Genomic DNA, 20,686 nt, shown 5'->3' with positions numbered 1-20,686 from the left:
GTTTGTTTCAAATATACAGACCAATAAAATAATGACATGTAATCCATTGTCAAAAAGTTGTTAAAAAAAATTATTAACATATCATGATCCTAAGAAACAAGCCTTACAAACAAACAAACAAAAAAAGCATAAGATGATATCACAATTACATTCGTGTTTTCAATTATAATGAAAAACCAAAGAGATCACAAGGCACATTAAAACAAATGCCTTTATTAGGATTCTAAATATTTAAAAAATTAATCCTAACCAGGAATATGTTTTAGCTTTCTATAAAATTGAAACCTATTATCTAATAGATATAAAATTAAAAAATAATATTAAAATTTTTTAAATTTTGGAATAACTTTAAATTTTGGTTATTTTAAAATGGAAAACTATAATTGTACAATTTTTTTTAAAGAAAATGTTATTATATTTTAAAAGACTTCATTTTTAAAACTAAGTTTTTCTAGAAACTAACGTATTAGTTGATTTCGAAAGTCGTTTTTACACTAATATGCCCAATGTAGAGTTTTAACCACCACATACACTAACTTTTTTATTCTCTAGGCAAGTTTGTCCTTCAATAAATTTTCCATATGTTTTTCTTTATGCATATTAAATGATGGTTTTCAGTCTCTATGAATTATGTCAAAAAAATTAAAATGAAAATAAACAGTTACAAGTATATTAGTCATGCCTCCTTAAGAATATCCCAATTATATACTAGTTTCTCTGAATAACCAAAGTCGAAGCCATAATAACCCCTTCAAAGTAACGAAAATGGAGGGGATGTAAAAATCGGCTGTGATTTTGCTGCACTTACCTGTGTTTGAAGAATCCTAGGGTATAGTTACAAACTTTGGCGTAAGAAATATTTAATATACACTCTTTTTGTACTTTTTTTTCTATCTCTTTTTATTTCCTCTCATTTCTCACATGGTATCTTTATCATTACTCTTTTGCAAGAACTGCTGCGTGTTTCTTTCATACTACTTGAATTTGGTGCGCTTCAAAGACATGCACAAACATACATTCAAACATTTTAATATATACACGTATGGAATTACACGCATGCATGATTTAGAACCAATACCTATCAAGGTAAGGTAAGGTGTCAATGTCACAAAAATATGCTCAATGGTATGTGTTTTTTACGTTCAATAAAACTATGGAATAGAATTATATATTATTCTTTTACATATATAATTTTAATCTATACCTTTTTATACCATTCATTTTATTTGACACCTGTCTTTGTCTGCTTTTGGTGCCTTTATTGCAATTTCGTATCTACATAAAAACTTTTCTTTCTCCTTTAAAAACACCAATTTCTTGAGAATGAAACGTCAACAAAAGGGTAATTAAGGTGGACCACAATTAGATGCTTGAGTTTGAAACAGCCTCCAAGAAGCTAAATCTAGCCTACATTATTCTTGTAACCTCAATAAAATAGTAGGCTGAAACATGATTATGATACCAGCACTCATTAATTGCCTGAATTAATAATCAATTCTAAATGATTAAGCCTTCCTACCACTTGCCCCTTTTCTTTACCAAACTAGCTACGATATCTGGTTTCTCATTTTTCTGTTCATTCCTATTTTGATCAAATTCCCACGGAGAGAATGAAGGTAGGGAAACACCAAAACCTCACAATGCATTAATATTCGAATTTCTTCTCTTTCAACCTCAGTCATTCTAATTGCTCCCTAGGATGTCTTCAAACGAAGTTTCTTACTAGTAGCAACCTACGACTAGGTTTTAAGAAATTGATTAGAATTAGTTCTATTTGAAGTGAGGGAGACATTTAATTATGGTTTGCAAGAAACATAAAATAAAATGGCCGGTGCCATATATTAGTGTCTCCAACTTAAAGCAAATTTGTTAAATCTACCAGAAAGAACACCTGCAAATACACCAACTGAGAATTAAGATAACATATCAATATCAAAAAAAGAAAAAAAATAGATTATTTAATTAACATGTTACATAAACATTACATATACATAGATTCGAGGTGAAACAGCAGCAAACCTCAGTATAACCAGAAGGTGGTACTGTACACAAGGAAAAGAAAAGAAAAACGAAATGGAAAGAGACTAAGAAAGATACACTTTCCACACACTACCTTTCCTGGTGTCTAAGCAAAGACTGGATATAAGGCTTCTCCCATAATTCATTATTATATCTTACTTACCTTTTTCCTTATTAAGATTTTTGCATTATTAGTATAAAAGGTTATTTACCATCTGATGGATAGTAACTAACTAGTAAGGGAAGCCCCAGAGATTAGGATTTTCATCCATGTAGTCATAATCTGTAGCAGAAAAATTGTCAAAACGAGGAGGGCTGAGTAGCATTCCTTCAGCCATGTTGACCAGAATATTCGGCATGTCAAAGATCAAGTCATCATCCACGAAGTGGTTTAAGTTTCCCCCTGGAAACTCTTGTGCCATTGAAACCGAAAGATTCCCTCCTCGGCTTCCTTCACTCAGTGCATCATTAGCTGCTCCGACGGCGGCTGCAGCACTGGCAGCAGCCATCTGAATGTCACGAGCAGCGGATGAAGCAGGAACGGGAAGAGAAGAGGCGGAGTCAGGGAAGTTGAGTTCGGCATCCTTCCCCTTAAGAGCAAGCGCTGCCACGTCATAGGCAATAGCCGCCATTTCAGGGGTGGCAAATGTCCCTAACCAAATCCTGTTAGGTTTTCTGGGCTCACGGATTTCAGAAACCCATTTTCCACTGCTCCTACGCCTCACTCCACGGTACACAGGGTGGCGCCCTGTGTTACCGTTAGAGGCTCCGGTGCTTGATGCAGCACATGTGGTACCGTTGCTGGAACGCATGGTGGTGATGTGAAGGCTAAGGGATATCTGAGGTGAAGGTGGAAGAACTTGGATGATGGCAGTTGGCAGTTGAGGGGAGCCATTTATTGGGGTTAGAATTGCGATGGCTGGAGAAGGAGTTCTGAGATGGGAGTGCAAACCAGTTGTTGATGAACTACGGTGTGTGAAGGATTAGGGTGTAAGCCAGCTTGGTGATGTTGGATAACTGGGTTGGAGTTGGAGAGCGTTTTAGCAAAATTATAAAATAAAAATCAAAAAATCAAGGTATTAGCTGCTTGCAGCTCCCCTTAAAACCACGTCAAAATTATCAACAGTGATAATGCACTTTGTCTGTCAATCGATATAAATGCACATCACTAACCACCATTCTTCGTTTTTTTCAACAGGGATTTTGATATGTTGGAGAGAACGTAAAATTCCATCTTATTACTATTATCTATAACGCAATATAAGAGTGCTGACATGGATTTTTCAGTGGCTAAATTTTATCAGCCGAGCGAGGTTATGGTTTTCTTAGTTACCCTTCGTTTATTTTGTCCCACCAATTAGGTAGGGTTTCTCCTCCTGCTGCTGCCTTGCTATGAGAATTTGGAAGGCTTTACGAACTTTTTCTTCCTCAGCACATGTTTTCCGAACATGTTTTACCATTTTACTATGCTATATGTATGCTGCCATTTGTAGGTTATTAAAAAGGTTCCAGACGCATGAAAGAGCTATCAGACTGGATCATATAGACTCGTGAAATCACTTATCTCTTCTTTTAGGGATACATCTAAAGGAAGTAGCTGATATATAAAAAAGATTAATACACTTATCTCTTCTTTGCGTTTATCTCTTTCCTATCAGAAAGTTGAAACTTTCAGTCAAGAAGGAGAAATGAAAATACTCTCCACTTTATTAATTCACAGCGTTAGAAATCCAACAAGGCTTTTATTATCACAATTATTTTTTTCGTTATAAGTCAGGTTGAAGCCCGTAACATATTATTCTCACACATAATATTTAGCAAAGTTTCATAGCAAATGATAAAATTGTCAGATTTCATCAAAAGTAGCTTAATAAAATATCATTTAATTGATATTGCAAATGAATATTCTTAAGCTTCTGCCTATATATGTAGTTTGGTCAATTGATGAGCTGCTTAAAAAAAATAATTAAGCTCTTGTCTATTTTTCCTGTTTAATCACTAGTTTTGACAACTATCATCTTTCATTATATTCATTCAACGCTGAAAGTTGAAGATTCAAACAGAAGTTAACTTGAGACATAGCAACTACCAATGAATTGATTGAGAATATATATATATATATATATATATATATATATATATATATATATATATATATATATATATATATATATTTATATATATATATAATTTGAAAATTTAAATATAAGATGAAGTCTTATATTGTGTAAAGATGATAAAATATTGAACACCATATAAAAAATAAAATTCATAATTTATTATTTTAAGATTTTGGGTTAAAAATGTTGTCAATTCTTTGTAAGACTCATATTTAATTAAGGTTGAAGGATTGTCTTGATAATTAATTTAGATGGAATATAGTACAAATTCACAATATCTATATGTTCTATTTTGGGGTTTATAAAATAAAAATACAAAACTAATGGTTTTGAATAAAAACATTTGGATATATTTCTTAAACACTCATTAATGGAGCAAAGAGAACATCCAAAAGCATTTTATTATATCCTTTCCTCTTCAAATCTTATTGAAATTATTTGCTCAACTAGATTCTTTATATATTATACTCATTTAAGTTGGTAATTAAGATAAATTAATCACTTTGGCACGATTTTCTTAATATTTACATGAAAGACTCAATAATAATGAAAGATGAGTTAAATTTATGTAAAGAATAGAAAATTATCTCAATCTAAAAACTTTAAAATAATATGATTGAAGTAATTTTTTTATCTCTACTTACATTCGTATTTGAATTTTCTAACACTCATTGTATAGTATGCTTGTATGGGCGAATGAGAGACTGCGGAGCCAGATCAAGGTGGATGAGTGATCCCAAATCCTATACAACATAAATCAAGTTTACTAGTAAGTGTTATTTATTAGAAATTGAACTATGATTACGACTCTCTTAATCATAAATTTATATCGAAATCTATAAAGAGATAGATGACTACATTTATTATGAACATTTTACTGTGTCCGTCAATCGGTTAAATTATTAATTCGAGCGTTGGAGTTGTGAAACGTCAAAGTGTCTTTTACAAGTATCCGTCTGTACAGTTTGAAATACAAACATCAAGAACATAGAAGAATCAAACTATGTATATATTGAAGATAACACAAGCTAACTAGGAGAAAAAATGTAAAAGAGTGTTTGATAATAATTCTCGACTTCCTAGTTAAAATACTCTTATTTAAATTTGAACAAGATCACGTGATAATGAGTTTCAGAACATTTCTGAAAGCATATAGTATCTAGTTACGCTATGTTTAGAACAACTTTCCCCACATCAATTCTACCAACTGTACTCTCTACCTTCCATCCGAGAGATTAAGAGAGGAGTGTCCCTTTCTGTACTCCACAATGAGCATGGCAATGGTTCTAAGTGCATGCACTTTAAGAAAATAAATGATAAAAATTATCAACGGATATTATCACTTCCTTGACCAATCACACAAGTGGTTGCAAAAGTAAAACTGGTAGCCAATTACTACATTCAATAGATTTGGCCTAAATAGAAACTTGGAAAAAATTTGTTCTTCCCGATTATAGAAATTAATTAGAGTGTAATTTTGATTTTGATGTTTTTTATTATTATTATTATCAAAACTTTAATGATTTCGCAATTCAAATTTTCAATTGGTAACCGAATCAGAAATGATAGTTCCCGTGTGATGGAGTTAGGGGTGGAGATGAAAAGGGGTATTTTTCAAATGGAGGTCTCAGATTAATAAATTACACAGCATGGTGTAAACTTTTGCTATGCCCTTCACAGAAACTGGAATTCTTTGCCTTTCCAGGGACATAAGAGTTAGAGACCACATACCTTCAGGAACTTTTTAAGAATTTAATTTTTCGTGTTTGTTTATATTCATTTTTTCTGGTGTACATTTTTTACATATTACTTTTTTTTTTCTTTCATCCTAACTTATCTTTTGAATGTAAAGGAATTGTTAATAATATAAAAGGGTGAATTATTTAACAATAGTTTTAAAAACTGTTTCAACATTTGCTATAGTATAGGTTGTTCCTATTACGTGGAAGAGTTGAATTTTCCTTGTGGAAGAATCTAAAACATTAAAATTAGAAATTTAATTTATATTGTTAAACACATTGTCTCGATAAATTAACTCAACTTTCAAATATCAAAAACCTCAATTTAGATAGAGTAATTTAATTTTCTCTTTGCCGATTTGTGCCTCTCTCTCTCTCTCTCTCTCTCTCTCTCTCTCTCTCTCTCTCTCTCTCTATATATATATATATATATATATATATATATATATATATATATATATATATTAAATATTTAATGTGAAAAATATAAATGAGAGAGATAAAGTAGTATCAAGAACTTTAGTTTTATACTTCTATATAATTTTTAAAAAAAATATTCCATAATTTTTTCTTATTTAAAAAAAACATATACCAAGAACATAGTTTACTATTGAAAATTTACTTATCCAAATCCAAGATGATGGAATTCTTTGTATATATTTAGCTGTATGACATTTTTGACATAATAAAAATTTTGATTCCATAAAAGAGACATTGCTTCACCAATGACCAACACAGACAGAAAATTTTGGAAGATATTGCAATTGGATAGGGATATGGATAGGATGTTTCCTACTTACTTTTCTTTTGTGAGTATTTCAACATACGAATCTTTGGATACATGACATAAGCAGGTATGGTCTAAGGGCACTTAACTCTTTATTTTTGCATAAAACTATTATTAATTAATTATATTTTTTATAAACTAAAAAAAATAAACAAGAACTGAAAAATTAGTGGAATCAGAACATAATAAAATATTAGATTTTGTTACTTTCTAACAAACTAATGTCAGAAATAGTTAAACGGGCTGGGCTGTTGCTAATTCACGAGGCCCGTATACTTTAATTTCGAAAGGCAATTTTTTGAAAAACCAAGAGACCTACCATAACAGTAAATCTATTATCGTTATCAAATCTTAAAAAGTGAAACATAAAATATTATATAAAAGCAGTATTTTAATTCTAAAAAATTTAAATTAATGAAATACTTTTTTGTTAAATAACTTCATTCTAATTAAACAGGCTTTACATTGAGCTAAGTGAAAGCGAGATGGACTGGGTTAATACTTTTAATCGGCCACTAACCTGCCAAATTAGCACGACAGAGCAGTCGAGAAATAAAAATAATTCAAAATATTAATTTTTCTGTTATAATTTTTTAAGATGTACAAAAGTATTGTAATTTAAATTATTAATATTTATAAATTCAGTTATAATTATTAGTTATAAATGATTTAATAAGTAAATATAATAATTATTTTAATTTATATAATTAAAAATATTAATTAATCAATTAAAAGCTTTGAAAATATTTATATAATTAATTTTTTTTTATATTTCTTTATTTATAAATCAAAACTTTAAAATTTTAAATTACAAATTAAAAAAAATTAAAAATTGAGAGGTCAACCCACCAACCTATTTTTTAACGAGGCTAATTACAAATTTTAACTCGTTTTCTTGTAATCATATTTAATAGGTCTAGTTCGAGCGAAAACAGATTAATTTATTTTTTCATCTCTACAATATATATACACACAAAAACATAAAAGGTACAACATTTTTGGATTTTTCACCTCATGTAAAAATAAATTTTATCAATTTCATTATTAAGCTATAAGTTTTGTTAATATGATTGTTTATGTAAATTTTTGTTGAGATTAAAAATTAATTATTTAGTGTCTTTTCAACTATAGGTTTTTAAAATTTATAGTTAAATTAGATTTTATCACAGTTTAGTATTTAAGACCTTATGAGAAGTAGAACGTAGTGAGGTCTCAGATGAGCGTATCTGGTCTTTTGGTCCTGTCATTGTATTTATAAGTGTTCATAGATCAAAATAAAAACAAACTTACTTGGAGATTCGGTTAGTTACTTATAAACGGCTTATCAATATCTCTAATGAAGTATCTTTGGTTATTTTATCGTCTGCTAGAATACTGGCCCAATAATAACTTAAATACTGACCCAATTATGGTCTAACATTTGTTGTAGCGAAAGGACTGAACGACCTTGATCAGATGGACCGAACGATCCATATTGTATACCATACACATTGAATAAAAAAAGAAATGTTACTTATGTGAAAATAATTTATATATTTTCTACCAATAATTTTAATGGAAAAAGTATTTATTAGTTATATTTATAGTCATAATATTTGCACGATTTCTTTATTATTAAAATTTATGACTGTTTATGACTGTCTATGATAATATTGAAATTCAGCCTTTTATATTTTTGTTATGCTCTTTTGCATGAAATATTTACTGTTATAGAGTTTATTATTAATGTTATACAAAAAGTTTATTCTTAACGTAACAAAAGGAGGATACGATAACGATTTTATTCAACATAATATGAAAGAAAAACATCATCTAATGCAAAGTAAAGGTTTCAAGATGTTAAGTATTAATCATTTGATACCTACATGATTAGTTTGAATTTCATGCTTAATTTGCTATCTCTATGGTTAATTTTAATATTCAAGTTACATCTTTCAATTCTTTTATTAAAAAATGAAATTTTTTCCAAAGATCACATTACATGCACTTAATTTGTGTATTATTATAATATTATATCACTCAAATAAAAAAGTGATAAATTTTAAGTATATGTTCGTAACCTTAAATGTTTTGTTTATGGGCTCGTAATTGTTGCTATGTGTCTTCGGATCTTGATTCATAATGGGCTAAAGTTTTATAAATTTGGGCTTTGGTTTCCCAAAGAAGTTCCTTTTAAATAGAAATGTATATACTATAGACAACAACAAAAAAGGATAAAAATGGTATTTGAATTTTTTTAAGTACCCGTTTAGAAAACATAGCAAGTAAACTAATTGAAATAATGTAAAATCAATTTCTTATACTGATGAATAATTCAAGATCAAGAGAAGGAAACTATTGATTATTTTAATATCAATTATATTTTTCATTCAGTAAATGCAATTTTTAAGTACCCGTTTATAAAACATGGCAAGTTGTGCATTTTAGTTTCCATTCATACTTTTATTGAGAAATTTCGTAATAATAATTTATCAACGTACCTTATGTATGGTATTGATGTAATTGAAAATTAATTATTTGATGTGTGCATAAATCTATGAATAACAAATTTGCATGTTTGAATGCCCATACTATACTACAAATGAATCCTTACAGTTTTATTTTTCTTGATGGTAATTCAAATAACACTATCAGCAATTACATAGGTAAATACATACTGATACGCTAGTTAAGCCATTGCAAAACAAAGACAAGTGAGATTCAAGCGTGATTTCTACGACGGAACGAAAATAAAACAGGAAAATGAAACAACACAAACAAAGTGATTTTATTAAAAAAAGAAACTATATGTTATGTTTTTGCTGAAATATTAGTAGGTTGTTCCGAATTCTTGATTTTGGTATATTTTATTTGTTATTTATCCTTTTCTTTTGTCTAGGCGAAATAATTCACGTGATGTTATACTTCGTAGATCCCTAGTAGTGCGTGGAAGGCATTATTGACGTACCCTTTGTTTGACATACTAAAACTTTTTGAACGAAGATGTGATTTTTGTTCTCTCACATCAACCAAAGTTTTTTTTTTTCTTCATTCCTGTTTGATAAATTTGGTGAAAAAAGAACCGTTTTGGAACTTCCGATATTCTACTTCGTCGATTACATTTTGGTAGAACTTCTCAAACGTTGTTGACTTGTTTTCTTAAAGTAATGTAAGTGAGAGAACTTAAACGAATAATATTAACTCACGGGCTTCTTTTAAATTCGTCGGTTGAGTGTGTTCATGTCACTTTACAAGACTCATTATTGATAATTTAATTAATATCCCATTTTTCACGGGCAACTTTACGATTCGTTTTATTTCTTCCATAAGGCGTTAAGCTTTTATGGCATTGCAGTTTACGAAGTGAATCAAGTATAAAAAAATTGGGTGCAACTTTAAGAATATAGAAGAGAAAAATGAGGCGGCGGCTATAGGGGTATATGTGCATGAAACGAAACAGCTTTGGACATTTGGCTATGATTCAACCAAAGATACTTTTGCCGCTGGAAAAATAAAGCCAGTCCCTTTAATTACCACTGCTTAAATCAATAACCTCTAACTTTCTCATTCCTCATCATTAAGCTTTTCTTAGCCTTTGACAACTCACTCCCTAACAAACATAACCCTATTATTTTATCATCACACACGATCTCTCATTAATAGACACTTCAAAATGAACCCCCAAGTTTACCTCTTTCCCATGCCACAATCTGCCACAAGTTACCCACATTTTGCTGTTTCAAAACAGGAACCAGTTTCTTAGGTTGTTCTGTGAGTATGCTTTGTTTTATTTGGTGCTAAATATTGAAGTAACCGGAGAGTGTAGGAAGAGAGTTTGTTTTTGAAGGAAATGGGTCCGGAAATCATGATGGGACAAAGGCCCACATTTGATCTCGATGAATCACTATCTCTTATAGTGACAACCATCCGTAAGCAGCAATTTTGAATTTTAGGGTTGCTTTTTTATTGGACATACCAAGCTTTTTCGTTGATATTGTATCTCGCCATGACCCCATCTAATGATCGAATCGAATCAAACCATCGTAAATCTCAATCCTACCAGTATCCACCCGACCCTAACTTTACATTATATTCATCTCTCTAACTTCAAAAACGTCGCTATCAATTAACCTCCAATACATACACATTATAAATATTCCTACCCTCATCCTTATGATGATAACGATGATGATAATATGTAAAATTCCACCACGAAAATTAAACCAAAACAATGTGAGACTCGTAGAATCGTCAGTGATGATTTGACATGCCTATAAAATCACGTATAATTATAATATTTACCTAATAGTCTAAAGCCGTGACAGTAACATCTCTCTAATTGTCTTAAGGTTTGTTTTTGAAAAGTTAATAATTTTGGTATGGTTAAAAAAATAGAGTATGTATGGATTTTGTTTGTGAGTATGGTATATTTGGTCAGGAAGCTTTTGAGATTAGGCTTTAGAAATTGTGTGATCCGATGCTTGAGGGAAGAAAGAATCGACAAAAGTTTTGTGAGGATTTATTTAATGTTTACTGTGCGTGGAAAAGGGGAATAAATAAATAAGTAAAAAATAAAATGTCAACTTGTGTGTGAAAGAAAGAGAATTATTAGAAAGGAAGGGCGTGATGGCCAGCTAGCTATAAAAGGGAGGACCCACTTTCCCAATTGCTGTCCCGACAGGGGCCTCGGGTTTCGGCCTCACGAAACCCAGGTCATCCAGACTCACCCACCTGCAAACTGTTCATACTCTGAATCTAATCTGAATTTCTCACATTCTATACGCTTTCATACTACTACTACCATCTACTCTCAATTTCTTAATTTTATATTCCTTTTAATATTTTTTAATTCACCTAAATTTCTTTTTATATCCATACCAAATTAATAACACCATTCTAACTCAAAGGATGCTCATTCACACTGCCACACAAACATTTGCTCAATAGTTCATCAATTAACTTTTTCTTTTTAATTTAATTTATTGGTTTTCAAAATTTATACTCACCTTTCCTCTATTATTGTATTCTTGTACTGAGTATCATTAACAAAAAATAACTTTCTTTAAAAGATTATTAGGATGAGACATTTTCAAGAAAACAGTGAGTTTAATATTGATATCGTTTTCAATTATATATATATATATATATATATATATATATATATATATATATATATATATATATATATATATATATATATATATTAGAGTTGTCAAAATGGATAATCCGGTTCGATCCGGTTCAGCCCACTACAGATTGGTCACTTAATGAACCAACCCAATCCGGTTCACTTATTAGTGAGCTGAAAAAATTTGAACTCAGCCTAATCGAGTGGATTAAATGGGTTGGCTTAGTGACTCACTTAATTATAATTTTTTTTAAATAAAAAAATTATAACTTTTTTTAATTCAAATATAAATAAATTTCACTCTAAAATGATGTTAAACTCCAAATACAATTCAAAATAAAAAAATATCATATAATCTGAGCCTATATAACCCAAAAACAAGTACAAAAGGCGAACAAATAATTTTTTAATATTGATAACTTTTGTATCACTTGTCCACTTATAATATTATAATCTTGAATAGATAAATCTATAATATTTTTTTCTTTTGAAACATCTTTTTTTCCTCATATACAATATAATAAAAAAAATGTTAGCTAATAATATTGAAACACAATAATAAATAATTAAATTAAATCAGGTGAGCTGGTGAGCCAACCAGACTCACTACGGGTTCAACCTGGATGAGTCAGGTTTTAAATCAGCGGAGTTGAAAACTAACCCGCATAAAAATATTACATTTTTTTCAAACTCAACCCAGTTTAAACTCCTGATGAGTCAAGTTAGCTCACGAGTTACAACTCATTTTGACAACACTAATATCACTCAATCTTTTCATGTTTACTCGTGACGCGGTTTTTTTAAATATTCATCAAATTTTTAACAAAAAATAATATTCAATAAATTGCTAATACTTAACTGATGTGAAACAAATGGTAAATTTGAATTTTTTTTGCCCTTGCAAATAATTTTGTCTACTTTGCTGCAAATTTTAGATGCTATTTTAAGTTTTCATAAACAAAATTCCATACTACTGATAATTAATGATGTAAGAAATTAGGAACAAAAATAATAAATAATCACGTACCATGGTGCATGTAAAACTCACTATGAATATAAAATGGATAGCTAAAGTATTGCTATTATTGATTAAATACGTGAGAGAGGAAATATCATATTTGTTTTGGTATTTTTTTTAAAATTAGTTAAGTATCCTTAATTATATAAAGTTATTTTTGAAAATTTATACCTTTTATATATATATATATATATATATATATATATATATATATATATATATATATATATATATATATATATAATCATGGAACCTGCTTAACCACGCTCAGTATAAGTACAGATGAGTGTAAGAGAAATATTATCCATACTGACGTAATTTATTCTCATTTTTAATCAGCAATACATCTTTTAATACACAAGGTCTATTATTAAATAAATTTGACTAAAATATTTTAACTAAAAATGCATTGATTTATTATATTTTGTTTTATCTTTGATGATTATTAATGGGATATTAAATAAGGAAATAATTAAAAGTTACTTAAAAATTAATGTTTTAAAACACAATTTGAGATGAAAAAAAAAAGTTTAAAAGTTCCGTAACTAATTACATTTTTTTACAACTTCAATCTCTGACAAATGTGGTGTAAAATATATATATATATATATATATATATATATATATATATATATATATATATTAGAGTGATTTCAGGACTTTTAAAATAAATTTTAAGAAAAATCATATTTTTATCAATTTACTCCTCAAATATTTCATTCATAACGCCTTATTAAATAAAACATGTTAGGAAATTATAATATCTTTAACCTAAACGTTATAAAATAGATGATAAAGATTCAATATAAATATTTACAAATTAAATATAATATTATAATTACTTTCATGAGTTGAAAATGAGTGATATATTAATGTTTAAGTAAGAAAACAACAGTGCCATAACTTTTTTTCTTAAAAATTAAACAAATAGTTATTTCTATCTGTAATAAGAACTAAATGTTATTCCAGATAAATTTAATTTGTAAAATATTAGTTAAAAGAAAAAAGAATTAACGATAGCAGAGAATGTAAAGTAAATTATTTTATAAATAAACTGATCTAAAATACTATTAAATGATTCACAATATCACGTCACTACGTCAGCAACATCGAAGTTCACTCATAAGCTGGCCGCAGCACCTGATCAGCGGATTCGTAGCCACTTTCACTCCGCACACTGCACAAATCCCTTTTTTTTTTTTTTTTTTACTTTTATCCTAAATATCCTCCCAAACAGCAAAGATAACATGTATTAAAATTTATTTTGTTATATGATAAAATATTAATCACAAGTATAATTAAGACATTAATGTGATGAAAGTGGTTTCGTTTTTTAGTGTAGACATTTAGCAAAACCATTATTGAACCAAGTATATGTTATTTAAAAAATACTAATATTCATAGTTTTAAAGTATAGAAAGAATTTTGTTGTTGTTATATAGATAATATGCATGGATAGAACATTCTGATATAAGTTACATATATACAGTTCAAAAGCAAACAACTAGTTTTGGAACTGTGCTCTGTTTGTCCAGTCCATCTCTCATATTGTCAGAAACAATAGCTGATGGGAAGTAAGATTCTTAATAAGCACAATTAACAGTGTATGTACTGTATGTCCTTCCATTAATTATTTTCTTCATAATTTCCAATTGATTGCTAATTTTTTTTCTATGCGTTAATAATATTTAACTTTTAACTTAACAATCATAATTATTTTTTTTATAATATATGATAGCATGTAATTTATTAATCATCACTAATTACTACATAATAACATGACGTTACTTCATCATGTGCTTCTTTCTTGTCCACCATTCGCACAAATTTGTTTAGAAATCCAAAATTATTACATTTCAACTAAAATTCTATCAGAAAAGTGAAAATGAATTCACGAACACACAAAATAAAGCCAAAATACAAATTATGGTGACCTGGAATATTTAATAAGGTTAAAATTCATAATGTTATCTGTTTATGAAAAAGTTGGACTAAAATAATTTATTTTATAAAAAATTTAAAATGTATTGTAATAAAATATATTGCATTAGTAACTTTTTGAAAGAAATAGAGATTTTAGAGTTTTGTAAGATTACTTGAATTATTTAAAATTACATAAATTAAAATTTTTATTTAAGGAAATATCAAATTTATATTTTTGTTATATTTTCAAATTTGTGTTTTTTATGTTATTTCTCAACTATAGGACATAATTATTTTGACTTGTGTACCTCAATAAATTGTTAAAATGACTATTTTAAATTTATGTTAACTGTATTTTTTATGTTGTTATTTATTCTTATTTTTCTTTCAATGTTAACTCAACTTTTTATACCAAAACTAATTTTGGAAAATATGTAATAAATTTGTTCGATATGTCTTAAAGTAACAAATGTTTATTACTAATATCAATATTATTATTTGTCAATAGTTTATTAGGATTTTTATATTTAATGTTGACTAAAAAAATTCAACCAACATTAACTTTGGATTATTTTTTTGCCAATGCCAACTATAACAAAAAAATTTAGTTACATTAATAAGAAATAGTTGAAAAAAAAACTCTAATAAATAAAAAAAATATAACATTAATTGATGTCAACCTCTGATTAATATCAATTAAATTTTTTTTATTATCGATGTCAATTGAGAAAAAATAATATATTAATATTATGACAAACTTCATCAACAATTAATATCCATTAAAGTTGACTAGAAAAATTAATTGATATTGACATTTTTTAATTATTAATCATAATGTCCTTTCTTAATTGTCACAGTGTTCATTTTTTACTAAACATCTTTATTATATATATATATATATATATATATATATATATATATATATATATATATATATATATATATATATATATATATATATATATATATATTAAGTATCACTCTCAAGCATTATATACATATACAAATATCTAAACAAAATCACTCTCAAGCATTTCCAGCTACTTTATCTTATGTTCCCTTTGTAACACATCTTATGCTCCCTTTTTTTTAACACATGTATATAGTATGTGGAATCACAATCCACATAAATAGAGTAAGCTACAATGTTTTCAGACAAACATAACCATGTATAGAATTAACATTTTATAAACAACAAACCCTTTCACGTCACATCCAACATTACACAATTTCATTCGATTTAAACTGAATCAAAATTTACATTACATTCTATTAAAAGATTCGTTCATTGAATTTTTTATATGACTATCCACTCACATAAAACCACATTTTAAGAATTAAATCTTCTTTGACAGAATAAAATTTTCACTTACATTTTTTTTCACACCACACTTTAGATGTAAAAACTTCATCATCTCTTATCATCTAAATATCTTTTTTATATGAGTTAGAGAATTAGTAATGTTGGAATAATGTCGTTATAATTTAATACATGTTCTTTGATACACATCCTAAAATCACACTACATAATATTTTCTCTTTAAAGGTAACTACATATATAATCAACTACTATCGGTATAATTTGATACATGTTCTTACTCTATTTTAGATAAACTCAAAGTTTTAAAAATTTAAACTCGCTTAACTATAAGTATTAATCATTGAGCAACTACAACTAAAGTTACTCTCTGTTAATAAGACTTGGGTCACTTAATGACTAATTCCCTTCTCAATTTTTATAAATTCATTTTTGCTCAGTAATGGACCTGACTTGCTTAATGGCCAAACACTGGAAACAAAACCCATCAAAAAAATTTCAGTGAGAGTAGACTAGTCTAGCAACCCAAGCTCTTTGAAACTTTTATAAAATGTTTTCACTTAAGCGAGGGTTTTACTTGTCTAATGCCAAAATCCGTGAGAACATTTTTCACAAGCCTCGCCTAATAGGTATTAGGTCACCTAGTAAGTATAGCGACCTCACTTATCTGGAATTTAAACTTTTAGTTTTTTCTTAACGATTGGATGATTGTCCAATTATTTTGCATAATTTTATAAAGATGACAAATATATTAATTTGATCAATTGACTTGATGAGTCCATATTTATGTAGTGGTTAAGCCTTTAATCTTGTATTCTTAAATTTTGTGTTTTAAAAGATTATTTTAATTAAGATTTATTATAATTGAATTTATTGAGCATGTGATACAAAAATACATTAAAAATAATCTTATAGTTGCATAAATTTTCTTTGGATATTTTAAGGCGTGTTAACACAACTGGAGCTAAGTTGAGCTCATGGGAAATAAATTGATTAAAGCTTCATGACTCCTAAAGATAAATTCAAAGATAAAAAATAACCAAAACCATCAAAATTTAGCTCATCATCACATGAAGAAGACAAGAAAAACATAAAAAGTGAATAAATTTGGCTAAGTCAAAAGAGAGAACGAACAACAAAAGTTGGACTTCATGGTTGTCACTATTTTTTCTACAAAAAGAACTTTGATAATTGATAAATGTTTATAGTAAAAGATAATTTGTGAAAAATACATCTTTAGATATTTTATTTAATTTTTTAAAATAATTACTTTATTTAACTATATTAATAAATATCAAAAGATAATATTTATCAAATCATCAATTAAATTATCAGAAAAGATATTACAATAAGCAAAGTCCACTTCAATTTCCATTTAAAGAGACTTAGGAAAATACATTAAAAAAGCTAAGAACCTTTTTGGACGTAATTTCATCCTCTCCACCTTTATTGTTTTATTTTATTTCTAGATCCATTAAGTGTTAAGTCTTTGGGGTTTATTCTGCTGTAATTTCTTAATTAGATTATGAGGTTAGATGAATAAATTAGTTTGTCTTTTGATTCTTGTTGTGTTTTATTTTTATTTTTGTCTTTTGCCTCTTAATCAAATAAAAATAATAATTTTTATATTGTAACAAGTTAACAAATCTACATAGTATGACAAGTCTAAGTGATTTTAAATTTAATTGAAAAATTACTTTGATTAAAAATACGTCATCAAGTTAATTAATCCAAATTAATATACCTATCATCAATTGTTTGTTCACGTAAAAACATTTCAACCAATATATCACATTAATATTTCAACAACAATTGATCATCACTACTGTACACATTTCATCACAAACATCATTAACACAAATCAAAATAGCCAAGTAAAAGAAAATACTTATATTCCCTTATTTAGAGTTGAGTTACTAACTCAATTAAACTCTAAGAACTATAACTCTCACAGTACCAATACATAAAAAACTCATATTAATTAACAAGTTAAATATACCCAAACAATCCTAGTAAAAAAAATATTTATTTTGAACCTTCTTGCACCGCGTGTGTAATGTCCTTCTAACATATGCATACAAAAAGTCTTGATTAAAAAAAAATAGAAATAAACTTATTCAAAATAATATTTTGATGGGTGAAGATTATAATACTTTATATCATATTTGTATTTTGCACTTTGATTTTTAAACATATAAGCAAATCAGTCATAATATTAGAGACAATGAAAAAAAAAAATTCTAACGCGATGATAACTTTATATAAAATAAAACTTAATTAACTTATTTTTTTAGTTTGAACTTTTAAATAATAAAGTAATAGTTTTATTTATAAAACTATTTCTCACTTATATACTTTTTTAACTTTTTAGGTCATTACATTAATAATATATGATATCTATATTATTTTTTATATTTACTGATAATGAAAATATTTTATTTAAATAAAAGATATTCAATCAATGTAAATTGTTTTATGAAGCACAACATTTTAAAAAAAATAACATAATTAAAAATAATATCAATTCAAATTCTACTTATTTGAATATATAAAAGTTTATGAAATATCGAGCAAAACTCACATATAACTCATTTCCAACGTACACTAACTAATCAAATTTTAGGTCCTACCATTATGATTAACATATTAGTTTTGATGGACGGTATGTTTTTTTATTGTGATTAAAACTATGTGCATTAATTATAACAAGAAAGATATTTTTAGTTGAATCAATTTGATTATATATATATATATATATATATATATATATATATAAAAGCATGCAATTATTTCATCGAGAGGTGAATATGGTTCATTGTAGGAATTGAGGGTCCATGAAATGGATAGTCACGAAAGAAGATGAATTGAAGCAAGAATCATATAAATAACATAAAGAAGATAATAACTCGTTTCCTTTTATCATGATTTTTACATATGTAATTATTCCCTTCTTCTTTTAATGATTTCAATTTCAAAAAAGCAAATTAACGTTGGAACTTCAAAATTCCCTTACTTATAACTTTCATCCTCCTCTAGTTAACTTCAAAATGATAATCACTCACATCATGGATTATGGAAGAAGTAGAGTTTCACAGTTATAGTTGAAACACACAACTGTTTAACTTTGGACCGTTTAATTTAATTATAAATTAATATGAATATCTTACATGGTACCTAAGCCTTAATATTAAATACGTAACTAAAACTAACTTAAATACGTATAGTTTACTCATATTTAACAGTTTAAAATTGCTGTTATCAAAATAAAATTATCCTTGTCCAACGTTAGATAAACAGCAAACATTGAACACGATCGAGCTCTCATTGAGTAGAGTTGGAAGAAAACGACTGTATAGACATGGGCGAAAAAATTGCGAAGTAACTAATTTCAATTGCATTTGATCATAATTGACTAAAAAGGTAAAAAAAACATAAGAAAAAAGAAAATACGGTGTTCTGATATAACAATAGGGACACGCAAAAATAAATAACGAAAGAAAGTAAAATGTCTTTTTTATGAAATTTATGTCAACACTTGCAAAACTACTTTTAACTAAAAGTTTTAAAATAAATATATGTGAATTTTGTAATAAAATATTGAAAAACCTAAAATCTACCATTTACTTTTGTTTCGGATAGCGAGGTAAAAAACTATTTCATCACTCTTTTTACTAGTCTTTATATGTTATCTTTTATCTCTCTTATTGTTATTATCAATTTTCTTCGTTTAATCCTCAAGTCGAGCGACAATGTACTTGTCAAAGACACTTTGACGCTCAAACCAGTTAATGAATCTAATCGATTATTAAAGTATAATTATTAAAATTGTGAGTGTTATCTTTTCCTCGACCACGAGGAGGCTTTTCCTCTTCTCGATTTGAGATCGACTATTCTCCTCTGTTGTAGCCACCTTAGGTTAGTTGTGTTGTCCTCCATTATCGTGGCAGCGCTTTGCAACTTACTCATTTTTCTTCAATCCTCCTTTTTTTGTTATTTATTCTCTTATTGGTTGTGTAGGTAACTAGCATGAAACTTTGTGGTAGGAGACGTAGAGAAGATGTGAGATCAGTTGTCTTGTGTGTGTTGAAATACATGAAACACTATAGGGGGTGTTTGAGTAGTGTTTCAAATACTTTTCGCAAAAACAACGCTTAACAATTTTGTCAAGTGTTAAATAAACTATAGTAGTTGTTAGACGATTGTGTTTTTAAGTAAGTGTTTGGAAAATGTTTTAAATAGGAACTCTTAAATAAACACAAGTAGTTTTACACTGGTTCACTCAACTTAAGATACATTGAATCTCCCATAACAACTCTTAAAGGGTTTTATTAATCTTATCAAATATTAGAAACGAATACAAACACTTCTGGTATACACCGAGTATTATCAATCACTCTTGGTTCTCCTAGTCAATCTTGACTAGTTCGAGTTTAACCATTCCTGGTATACAATTCTCAACTTCTTTTGCTTATAGACAATTGTCTAGAACATTTGACTCAACCGAGCTAAACAATATAAGTATTTTAATTCATTTTTGAATATCCAAGCATAATCAATGTCTGATTACAAGTACAAATTTGAGTAACTTTGAGAGAGAGGATAAATACAATACAACACAATCTTGTGACTTGATAGAATTTCTTTTGTTCTAAGAA

General features: G+C 27.8%; 1 protein-coding gene across 1 annotated transcript; it reads right to left on the bottom strand.

Annotated features, from left to right (window-relative positions):
- Nucleotides 1–1,941: 1,941 nt before the first annotated feature.
- Nucleotides 1,942–3,512, bottom strand: LOC128195520 (ethylene-responsive transcription factor ERF024-like). Its single transcript, XM_052873422.1, has one exon. It carries the CDS (start codon nucleotides 2,829–2,831, stop codon nucleotides 2,253–2,255), a length of 579 nt encoding a protein of 192 aa, XP_052729382.1. The 5' UTR covers nucleotides 2,832–3,512; the 3' UTR covers nucleotides 1,942–2,252.
- Between the last annotated feature and the right edge of the window lie 17,174 nt (nucleotides 3,513–20,686).

Source organism: Vigna angularis, chromosome 2 (assembly GCF_016808095.1).
Source record: "Vigna angularis cultivar LongXiaoDou No.4 chromosome 2, ASM1680809v1, whole genome shotgun sequence".
NCBI classification, from domain to species: Eukaryota; Viridiplantae; Streptophyta; class Magnoliopsida; order Fabales; family Fabaceae; genus Vigna; species Vigna angularis.
Note: the sequence above shows the minus strand (reverse complement) of the source record. Positions and strands in the feature narration are given on the sequence as shown.